Raw genomic sequence first — 11,266 nt, 5'->3', positions numbered from 1 at the left:
GCCCCTGGAGCCAGGCTCACTGCCACCACCTCCCCACGTCCAGGCCGGAGGGCGGCTTGGACAGCTGACCCTCCCCGCGGCCGCTGCAAAACCCTGAAGGGTGTGGTGGCTGCTCTGCCAGAGCAGGGAGCGGGGAGGGACGGACAGACAGACGGACAGAGAAGTTGGGGGAGAGGCAGCTCTCCCCTGAGGGATGTGAATTCAGCCGAGCCTTGAAGCCGTAAGGGGGAGGGGCCTGGCTTCGGACCTGCCTCCAGGTGACCACAGGCTGGCACAGGCAGCCAGTGGCTTCCCTCTGCTGCGTGAAGCCCACAGGGCACCCAACCCCCAGAGCCCCCGCTGCTGCACTGTCCGGGGATTTTCTCGTCGCTTCCCCCGCCCTCACCTCCAGACCGTCTTGCACGCCCTCCACCCGCCGTCACACACCTCCAATCCCACGGCACCCGTGGGTGGGGAATCCCAAATTACCCAGAGCTGCGCAAATACCTAACAGGAGGGCTTTACCTTTTTCCCACCCGCGCTAGTCCCTGTTCCAGAAGCCAAGTCCCCGTGACGACTCAAGTCAGAGAACCAGACTGCTGCTGGGAAGCATGCTGCTCGGGCCCACAGCCAGGGGAGGGCGCGGGAAGGAAAAGACCCCGCAATTCAGTCACCATCGAAGACAATTTTATTTACTCACAGAAACAAACCCGGAGCCCCGTGGGCGGCTCCAGCTCCCCTCGTCCCGCCCCACCCCCGGCCCTGGACCCGCAACGCTGAGCTGACTGCCCTCCCCTCGTGGTGGCGCGTGAGCTGCCACAGCAACCCGGTGAGGTAGGTGTCGCCACCCCCCCCCCCCCGCCCAGGGGACAGCGGGGCAGCCGAGGCCGAGCTGACAGAGTGCGGCTGGAGCGGGAGGACCGGTCCCCGTGCCCGCCTGGCCCCGCGGCCAGCGGCCCAGGCCGGGGACCGTCAGTCTGCCGAGGGCCCCTGCAGAACACACGTTCTCTTCTTGAGTCTGTGGGGCCCTGAGTGAGGTCCCCGCCCGCAGGCGGGTCTCGGGGACAGACCGCACCCCGGGTCCCCAGTGCGGATGGCAGGCTCTCGCCCAGCACTCAGGCCGCACGGGCACGGTGGGGAGGGGACTTCAATGGCACTCCTCCCGCCGACTCGGCGGAGAAGGAACAAGAAGGCAGCTCGTCCTGGGAGCGGCCCGGGCGACTCGAAGAAGCCCGAAGAGTCCTGTGCGCGCGGCGGCCCGGGCGGAGGTGGCCCGGGGGCAGCGCGGGCTCAGGACCGGCTCCGGTCCTCGTGGTTGCCGACGATCATCTTGCTGTACAGCTTCTGCTGCTCCTCCTTGAACGTGTCCTTCACCTTTTCCCGCTTCAGACCACCGTCCCTGACGAGAGAAAGAGACGGGCTGGATGCAAGAGCAGAGAAGCCCCGCTGCCGCCCTGCGCCCCGGCCAGGCGTGCCCCCCCACCGGCTGCCCGCGCCGCTCCCGCCCGTAGAAGCCCACCAGAGTGGCAGCGGCTCCCTCGTCACGGTGGCCTCGGAAACCAGCCCTGGGCCTGCGGGACCCACCCTCTCCGCCTTACAACTCTCACCCCTGCCCTGGGGTCAGAGCTCACTCCTCTTATCCAGGGTACTTCCTAATTGCTCACACCTGCCAAGGAGTTAAAAGTTCTTTCTGCTCAAACATTCATCCTCACCTTACAGAAAGCAAAGGAGGCCCTGGCTTTATGGAGGGTGAGCCAAGCTTTAAGAAATACTAGGACTTTTAATGAATCTGTAAAACTGATCTGTAAAATAAAATCTGTACAATTCAGATCCCGGGATTCTCCAAATTCATGCAAATGAACACAACGGAAAATACAAGTTCTTACTTCTTCGCTCTCAAGGGATGGTCCCGTAAGGGAATGGAAGTAACGCAGAGTTTGGGGCTAACCACCCACCTCTTCCAATAGCCCCAAAGAAATCCTCTAAACGTGGATTCGCTTCTTCAAAGTCTCCCCCCCACCTGACACCCCAACGCCTTGCCTGCACCCTAGAATCATCATCATCTTCAGTGACTAATGCAAACCCAAGCCCACTGCAGTCTTTCTCTTACACTTTGAGCGTGGAGGCGGGCTGGTAGGAAAAGTCTCTGGTGAAGCTCTCACCGCCGGACCCGTCTTACCCTGGGAGCCCTGACACCTGCCACATCCTTTAAAATCCCCAGCAAAGGCCTCCTTTAGAAAGTGGCCATCCTTGTCTTCATTGGGCTTCAGCAACAGGGAGCGTGGGGCAGTGGCTAAACATTCAAGCCAGTCAGACCTGAGCTCAACATGCAACTCCAGGGCTTATTCTGTGGCTTTGAAAAACAGTTACTTAACCTCTCCAAGCTTCAGTTTCTCATCTGAAAAATGGCAGTAACAATTTTCCTACTCATGGAGTTACTCTGAGGGTGAGATGAGATTACCAGAGCAGCAGCAGCACCGTGTCTGGCACACAGTAGGTGCCCAACAAATGTAAGCATTTTTAAAAAGGGCCAAGCAGACCTAGAGATTACAATACTGAGTGAAATAAGTCAGACAGAGAAAGACAAATATCATGGTATCGCTTATATGTGGAATCTAAAAAAAAATGATACAAATGAACGTATTTACAAAACAGAAATTGAGTCACGGATGTAGAAAACTTAATGGTTACCAAGGGGGAAAGGGGAGGGGAGGAATAAATTGGGAGATTGGGATTAACACATACACACTATGATATATAAAAGATAACTACTGGGCTTCCCTGGTGGTGCAGTGGTTCAGAGTCCGCCTGCCGATGCAGGGGACACGGATTCATGCCCCAGTCCGGGAAGATCCCACATACCACGGAGCGGCTGGGCCTGTGAGCCATGGCCGCTGAGCCTGCGCATCAGGAGCCTGTGCTCCGCAACAGGAGAGGCCACAACAGTGAGAGGCCCGCGTACCGCAAAAAAAAAAAAAAAAAAAAGATAACTACTACGAAGAACCCACTGTATAGCACAGAGAACTCTATTCTGTGCTCTGTGGTGACCTATGTGGGAGTGGCATCTGGAAGAGGGTGGGTATATACATATACAAGAGGGTATATACATACCCATGTATAGCTGATACACTTCGCTGTACAGCAGAAACTAACACAAGTGTAAATCTACTATACTCCAGTAAAAAAATTAATTAAAAAAAAAAGGTTACCGGTCAGTTTAAACACCCACTCAGTCAAATGCGCTCCAGAGCTGACCCCTGCACTTAAACCTAAGGGTCCCATTAGTCCCCCTGATCCAGTGTTCAACCGCATCAACCTCCTGTTAGCTGGAGTATAACTACCTCATGCCCTAGCATAAGGGTCTGCAAACTATGGCCCACGGGCTGAATCCACCCGATGCCTACGTCTGTAAGTGGAGTTTCACTGGCACACGGACCCGCTCCTGGACTGTCTCTGGCTGCTTTCCCGCTACAATGGCAGAGTCAAGCAGTCGCACCAGAGACCACATGGCCCAGAGTCTAAGATACGTACTGACTCTTTTCAGAAAAAGTTTGCCAACTCCGGCTCTAGTAGGTAACAAGCTACAAAAAAACAAAACTGGCCTTTCCAAGGATGGTCCAATTTGCCAAATAAACGAGATGAGAGAGCCCAATGCTCCTCTGAGGTTTCCGGGTTGGCACAGAGTCCCTGCCCGCAGAGACAGGGCTGTCCCAGTGCCCAGGTGGACTGTGTCCCCAGGAAGGGGCGCCGAATCCACCGCTTCGTCCCAACACCCTGGGCTCCTGAGAGTGAGTCAAACCGCTGACTCTCCAGGACCGGTGGGCTCGTCCTCCACACCAGGGGGAGGAGGGTCCTTCGTAAAGGGAGTCAACCACCCAGCACCTGCTTCAGAAACTCCCGTCCTCCTGGACTCGGCTGGTAAGATCCGGCTCTGACTCACCACAGCAGGTCCACAAGGCCTCCCTGCCTGGCAATGGCGGACTTCACCCTGTTTGCGAACTGGACGGCATCTTCCTCGGCCTCTCTCGTCATGGGAGGCAGGTACCACACGCTGCAGACGATGGCCCAGCTGGTCATCATCCTCAGCAGGTACGTCACCATCCCGTACTTGCTGCTGTTCCAGAAAGCATCACCGAACTGGGGGTCGTACTGCAAGACAAGGGAACGCCGGACGGTGAGAGGTCAGGAGTTCTAACCTGTGTGCGCGTCAACGGCAGCTTTGCTGAATGCCCCCTGCCACGCCCAGAGCAGGATCGGTACTGGGACGCTGCTCCCAGCCCCCTACGCGGACGCCTCCGCAGGAACCCCACACCTGGGCACGTGTGACACCTAGCAACATCCACCCCCGAGCGCAGATCGCTGAGGAGGACCAGCAGCCTTCCTCCAAGGTCCTCCCTCTTTGATCCAGGGGCTTGTCTCACTCACAGGTGTCTGCCGTCTATTCTTCAAGTCCTCAAGCGCATCCGCCAACAGAAGAGGAGCACATCCTCCAGAGATCCATGCCCTGAGTCAACAATCCCCAACGTTTCAGCCCACCTGCTCCGCCAAACCCTCCTGTCACGTCACACACTCACGAAGACCAACATGTACCTCCCCAGAGAGAGACTTTCTTACACAACCGCCAGCTTTCAAAGATCGCTTCTGGTGCCCAGACCAAGGAGAAAACAACTAGAAAGCTCTGCTTGTGTCACAGCACTTCTAACGGAGCTGCCTGTCTGTGTGCGGAGGCCGTGCTGCCCCGAGGAAGTCGCAGCGGCCACAGCGGGCGGGCGGGCATCGGACACCGCCACCTGCCAGCCGCTCCGAGGGAGGCGAGGGCTGTGGCTCAGGGGCATTTTGTGGGCCACGTGGCCGCAGCTGCGACCCTCCTTCTCCCCAAACAGAAGAGCAAGTGCAGGCGAGCCGGGAGGGAGAGCTGCCGCAGGAAGTTACAGTAGAGGCAGCGAGAGGAACCGGTCCCTGTGGAGAAAGCCTGAAAAGGGTCAGGGCTGAGCTGCCACTGCGCGTCTGAAGGGCTCCCAGAGACAAGCCGTCACATGGAGTGTGTGACTGCGAAGCAAAGACCCAGGACCCGAGTGAAAACACCAAAGGAGACGCAGTTTCACGAGCGGTCTCACAGGACCCAGCTGCCACCAGTGTGGAGGACGCCCCTCCGTGGAGACCCTGGGAAGGGACACCGGCCAAGACGCCCGAGTGCAGGTTCTTACACTTGGGGGCGAGGGGGCTGGGTTAGAACTATGTGATTTTTTCCAGGCCTTTCAAGCTGAAATTTTATGATTCTCAGAATAAAAATTAGAGAATTTTGCCTAATTGCACACCTGACTACAGAAATGAAGACATTTAGACTTAATCATAGAAACGAAAAACTCCAGATGTAACTACAGAAGGCTTAAAGGATTCATGTTATAACACCACGAGGAAATGTGGGAGAAGAACGAGTCTTAAACAGGAGCTAGTGTGTGTGACTGGAAGAAAGTGCTGTTACAGTTTACACAGGATGACTGGAGAGAAACCTTAGCTGAGGGCTGATTCTCTATTCCATGCTGGGCAGACACCGTAGAGAGAAAAACAAGGCAAAAGTTCAAAACAGCAATACATTCCTCAAAGTCAGACAATGGCTTAATTTTGGTGGAAATGTAACAAGAGCTTTAAAACCGCTAAGGTCACGCAAGTTTGGTTATCAATGACGTCTTCACAAAAACTAGAAAAGTATCTGGGAAGCAGAAGTTCTTAATCACACGTGAGCTTTAATAAACCTGTGGGTGGAAGGAAAATTTGCACGCCCGTGTTCTGGAGCTGGCGTAACTGTCCAAGGGTCCATGTTCCAAAACTGGCGGAGGGCAAGCAGGCTCTGTGTGGCCCCGACCGGCAGTGTCGGCAACGCCCAGGGACGGGTCAGAAACCAAGTTCAGAAACTCTGGGCGAGGGGCCCAATGATCTGCCTTTTCACAGCCCCACCAGGTGATGCTGAAGCAGCTGCACAGAACCGATGCTCTGGAGTGAGCAGGAAGGGCTTCTGTGCAGCTGCCGGTTTTTACTAAACACGCGGGGTGAGGCACTGGGCTCCCAGGACATTAAACTGCGGGACGCACGCACGCGATGCAAACATCTCTCCCCGTTCCCACGCCCACGGCACACACTACGAACAGAACGTTTGCTGCTGCTCCAGACCCAGCATCCTCAACGAATCCCGTGGGCAGCCCTGGTCCAGGGACCTGTAACTGTGCAGCCACTCTTCATTCACCATCCCTGCCCTGGTGCTCGGCCTACCTGGGAAAGCAGCGTGGCTGGAAAGTGTTCGCTTAACCAAGAAGAACACCTCCTCCCCCAAAGGCCCCAGTTGTGCTGCCAGGTGACAATGAGGAATATTTCTTCAGAAGCCTTTGCAGACAAAAGACGCTCGCAAAAGTATGGAGACTAAATTCTAACAACAACTCTGACTTACTCTTACCCCGATCTGAGACGTCAACCTAAATACTCTAAACATAGCGACAAAGGCTGTGTTTTTTTTAGAGGAAGTAGTGTAACACCATTCTTTTAGAAATAATTACGTGGATCTATTTATAAGATCAGATGGATACGAGGGGGGAGAGAGGAGGAGGAAAAGGGGAAACTGGCTGAGTGCCTCCCATCTTCCGAAGCAAGTCTGGACTCTCAGAGGTTCAAGTTCCTAAAAGGTGGGGCACACTAACAGGTTCGTTTAAGGCCCCTTTACTTTCACGGGAGGCCTTCGGTCGGTCGGATGCCACACGAGCCACGGGAGCCACAGCAGCGGGGCTGTGTCTTCCTCCAGCAGCAAGGACACATCTGCACCTACCCACCCTCACCTCTAACCGACCAAAGGCACAGACCCAGCTGGGTGGCCCCGTGCCCGCAGGAAGCCCCTCAGGTGGACTGCCTTCCATAGCGGCGGGGCTCAGGAAGAAAGAGGAACAGTGGGGGAGATGCACCAAGCTCAGGGCTCCGCAGTGTGGGCTGCTCCATGGAGAAGGGGCCCAGCTCCCCGCTGTGCGTCACAGCGGCGGCGGAGATCATGTGGCCTCGGAGGGCTCGTACCTTGATCGCAACGGGGTAAACTGTGGCTCCAATTTCAAAACTTCCCTTTTTGAACATCATCACAGATGTGTTGTTGATGCAGGTTCCTAAAACGCGGGAGAGAGTAAAATGCTATTTCCTTCCGTCCTTTACCCCAGAGGTTAGGAGTTTAAGGATTAAATGTAACAATAAAAATCATTCTAATGGCTCTTCAAAGAGGATAAGCCTGTCCTCTCCCCAGCTCCTGAGCGCACACTGACAACAGATGAACAGACTACTGCGCTCCCTCCTCTTCTCTTCCCATAGGACCGCCTTCCCTGGTTCCCACGGCAGCCCAGGTGAGAGGCCAGAGGCCCCGGCCAACTCGGGAGGGCCCAGGGAGGACTCTGCAAGAAGCTCAAGGAGCCTGTCAGCAACACTAGAGGGGCTCCCGCGATGGGGAAGGCCACACGACGGCACTCTTAGTCCGTATTCTGAGTCCTCTGAGTTTTCAGTCCCACGACCAATCTAAAGGGCCCCCACGTTATTCAGCGAAGACAGGTACCCCCAACAAGGGTGAGGGCCTGGGCTCCAACACAACACTGGACTCACCCTCCTGCACGGCCCCCCCACACAGAAGCTTACCCTCCGGGAAGATGAGGATGGGCAGCTTGCTTTTATCCTGCACGTGCTCGGTCAGCCTTTACAAGAGGAAAATAAAACGAAGAGTCAGACAGCCTCACGTCCATCATCATCCAAAGGCATCTATCAATACTCTGTCTAGACGTGACGCTGGATGTGGTATAAAAGCAGGTTAAGAAACACGACCCTCTCTTTTATAAACCCACGGGCTAACAGACAAAACTCCCAAGGACAGGGAACACCGGATGACTACTACTTAATGTGCACAGCTGTTCAATGAAGTACGTGAGTCTGTGCACAGGGGCCGTGGCTCAGACCTAGGACTGTCTAAAGGGCTCACCCTCCACAGAGTCCGGCAAACAGCAGCCTCGAGAAACGCTCACCCCCGACTTCCTACAGCCATGCTGGGTGGGACCCGCAGCCCCCCTGAGACGCAGCACAGGGAATTCAGGGACGACCCACCATTCCTGGGTAGTGGGTCCCGGCTTCTACCGAGACCCACTTCCTCTCAATTAACGGCAAAGCTCTCGCCATCACTTGTACCACGTTTACTTTTTTTTTTTTTTCCTTGAAAACAGAGCTGCACTCTGTTCTGTTGCCTTAAGTGTGTTTTCATTTGTGACAATGAATTCATTTTGAGATTTCCCTAGATCCCACATGCATGCCACAACAGAGTTTGCATGCCACAACTAAGAAGCTGGCGAGCCGCAACTAAGGAGCCCACCTGCCGCAACGAAGGAGCCCACGTGCTGCAACTAAGGAGCCGGCAAGCCACAACTAAGACCCGGCACAACCAAATAAATATTTTTTTAAAAAATCAAATCACATTAAAAGTTCACACAGTATTCATTACAGTGGGTACAAGGAATAAAAAAGGTTACAAACATTACTACCTTGGGTTAGTAATAACACTAGGGTTTTGATACTTTTTATACTCCATGTTTCAGAAAAACACTGCTATGAAAGCAGCTGGGGCTCAGTGGAGAAGGTTGTAGGGGCACAGCCTCCCCTAAGCGCAGACCGTGTGTCACTTGTTTACCTTTTAGCCACCAGGTGGCGATCCTTCACTTCTGAGCGCTCGAACCAGACGTGGGGGCAGGCCTTCACCATGGCTCTCTGGATGACGCCCATGAGGCCGCCGTGCACCTGCCCCACCTGCTCTCAGACAAAGGAGCAAGGGCATTGAAGCCGTCCTCACGCAAGCCCCCAGGTCCCCCGAGACACGGACCCCAACCTCTCACCCCGTAACGCTTTATCAGGAACCAAAGGCTCTCACTGTTCAGAAACCACCATTAGACTCTCTGAATTTAAATTCTCCTTCTAATCAGTGATACCAGAGATGTGTAACTATTGATAAAAACACAGCTGAAAACCCTAAAACGAACCGTGAAGCGGAGCACACCTGTGTCCAAACGCCCTCCCTGGGCGGATTATCCAAAGCCCCCCGCCCCACCTTCACCCCTCCCCACGCTGCTCACTCTGCTCACAACATCCAGGTCCCAGGGAGTCCCCAAGGCCACAGAAACAAAGGCAACAACCCAGGTCAGGCCCGTGTATAAAAACGTGCTTACCTGTGGACACCCTTAAGAAAGAGCTCCCAGCCCCGACCAGCCTAAAGGAGCAACAGAGAGAGGCCTTACCATGGCGTAATAGCCATCACTGGCCAAAATGATGACGTCAATGGGAGACGTGTGATTGGCCACGCAGATGCCACCATTTCTAGGCCGGTTCTTCCTGCGTTTAAATTGTAGGCAAAGCAACAAAAATCAGGGTGAAACAATCCATCTGGAACTCGCGCCTGGCCTCGGCAGCGTCCTCGGCTCTAACAACGCTCTGAGGGCCCGCGGGCCGGCGGCCGGCCCCTCGTGTCACGCCAGCGCACCCCTCGATCCCATCCCGAGCCCCCTCACCTGTCGTGGTAGGTAATGATGGCCGTCAGGGCCCGCACGCAAATGCGATAGCACATGAGGTGAACGTGCTTACTCAGGAACTCCTTAAACCTGCGACAACAGGACAGAGATTTGTTTTTATTTTTCACACATATAGGAGGACAGGAGGAGGTGCTGCGTCCGACCATCTAACCATCGCCGCCTGTGGCCGTTATGACTGCCAAGTACTTCTGCAAATAGTTAGTGTCTATGGTAAAACTCTGTATTAGCATCTTTCTGTCTACAGATAAAGAAAGAAAGAAAGAAAGAAATGAGGAGGGCTACTCAAATTCACATAAGGTAATGGGCTTAGAATTCACAGCCCTAGAATTGCCAGCACACCTGAGTCTCCTAGATTCCTTTCCTTCTTGCTGGTCAATACCCAGAGGCAGGGCAAAGGCCAGAGAGTCAAACCTCCCCACCAGCCCAGGGAAAAGAGAGGTTTGCCAGCCCCATGACTTCCCAGAAGGAGCCAGTTTCTCTTATTTAAAAAAAAAAAAAGCAAACAAACCAAAAGGCCCTACCTACACGTCTTATCCTCTTTCCAATTCATCAACATAGTAGAATGCTCAAAACTCAACAACATGCTATAAAACCTGCTAGCCCTGGACACTGGGGCTTGTGGTTTCTCCCTTTTGTCTTTAAAATGGGAAGAGTATGAGGGCTGGAGGGCAAAACGAACACAGTCACAGATCAAGATCAGTTGGAAAAAAACTTTCCTGCCTATGTCATTGTTGTCGTTGGGTTACTTTCTCCCTCTAAGAGTCTGTGGTTTGGGCTATGCCCAAAGGAGTGGCCTGGCCTTCAGGATGGGAGCCGCCCCCAGTACCTGTGGACTCGGATGCCCGCGCTCTGCTCACCTCCCGTTCGGCAGGTATCCCACCACCGTTGTGCCCACCACCAGGAGGCTAATCCCCGTGAAAGCAAGAGCGATCCTGTAACGAGAAGACAAGTTACAACACAGCGGAAAATCTGTGCCCCGAGTACAGAACCGGACGTGTGAAAATGGAACTGGGCGTCACGAAAACCCCCTGCAAGATCTGATCACCTGGACGCAGACAGGAGTCCGGGTCCCTAGAAACGCGGGCAGGCCTATCAGAACCAGAGGGCGGTCTGCTTCCAGAGTGGCAGGACACCATGGATTTGGCGTTTAGCCGACACCCTCTCCGCAGGCACTGGCAGCAGCCAGAATGACGGGACGGTCTACTGATGGCTGCACCGCCCCCTCAGGCACCTGCTGCCCTGTGGTCTTACCCTTCCCTTTGGCTTAAAACCCTGGCAGAAGCCCAGCTTCGCTGTGAAGCAATAGAAAATAGGGCCCGAAGGTACCAGCAGCCGGCAAGACATACTCAGAATAGCACGTGGTACAGGAACACTGGGAGATCAATACTGCCTCTGTCCTGGAGAGGAAGCCGCAGGAACAGAATCAGCCAGGCCCGGGGAGGGGTGGCCAGGAAGAACATCGTGTTCCCCGTCCCTGTGTTTAGTCAGTCCAGACAAGCAAGTTGTCTTTGAGAAACCCAGCTACGTCTGATACGCAGACAATCCGAGGGCCCTTAAAGGACAAGCCCCGGTGCAGCCTTCTGAGAGCCGGATGGCCTGGCCGGTGACAGAACGGTACAGTCCTCCTCTCTACGGTGGGAGAGCCAAGCGGAGGGGCCGGGGGCGCGGGCCGGGGGCGCGGGCAGGCAGATCAGGCGCCG

The 11,266-nt window shown here is 54.9% G+C and overlaps 1 protein-coding gene across 8 annotated transcripts in view; it reads right to left on the bottom strand.

The window, feature by feature from the left end:
- Positions 1-726: 726 nt before the first annotated feature.
- Positions 727-11,266, bottom strand: part of GPAT4 (glycerol-3-phosphate acyltransferase 4) — a 32,809-nt gene continuing 22,269 nt past the window's right edge. For all 8 annotated transcript variants that reach the window (XM_060085765.1, XM_060085770.1, XM_060085768.1 and 5 more), the window contains 8 exons: positions 10,424-10,498; positions 9,546-9,635; positions 9,276-9,369; positions 8,675-8,790; positions 7,639-7,694; positions 7,036-7,121; positions 3,920-4,128; positions 727-1,378 (listed from right to left, as the gene is read on the bottom strand). In XM_060085765.1, the coding sequence (XP_059941748.1) occupies positions 1,270-1,378; positions 3,920-4,128; positions 7,036-7,121; positions 7,639-7,694; positions 8,675-8,790; positions 9,276-9,369; positions 9,546-9,635; positions 10,424-10,498 (835 nt within the window). In that variant the 3' untranslated portion in view covers positions 727-1,269. The remainder of the gene's footprint in view (positions 1,379-3,919; positions 4,129-7,035; positions 7,122-7,638; positions 7,695-8,674; positions 8,791-9,275; positions 9,370-9,545; positions 9,636-10,423; positions 10,499-11,266) is intronic.

This window comes from Mesoplodon densirostris, chromosome 20 (genome assembly GCF_025265405.1).
Source record: "Mesoplodon densirostris isolate mMesDen1 chromosome 20, mMesDen1 primary haplotype, whole genome shotgun sequence".
Lineage (NCBI taxonomy): Eukaryota > Metazoa > Chordata > Mammalia > Artiodactyla > Ziphiidae > Mesoplodon > Mesoplodon densirostris.
Note: the sequence above shows the minus strand (reverse complement) of the source record. Positions and strands in the feature narration are given on the sequence as shown.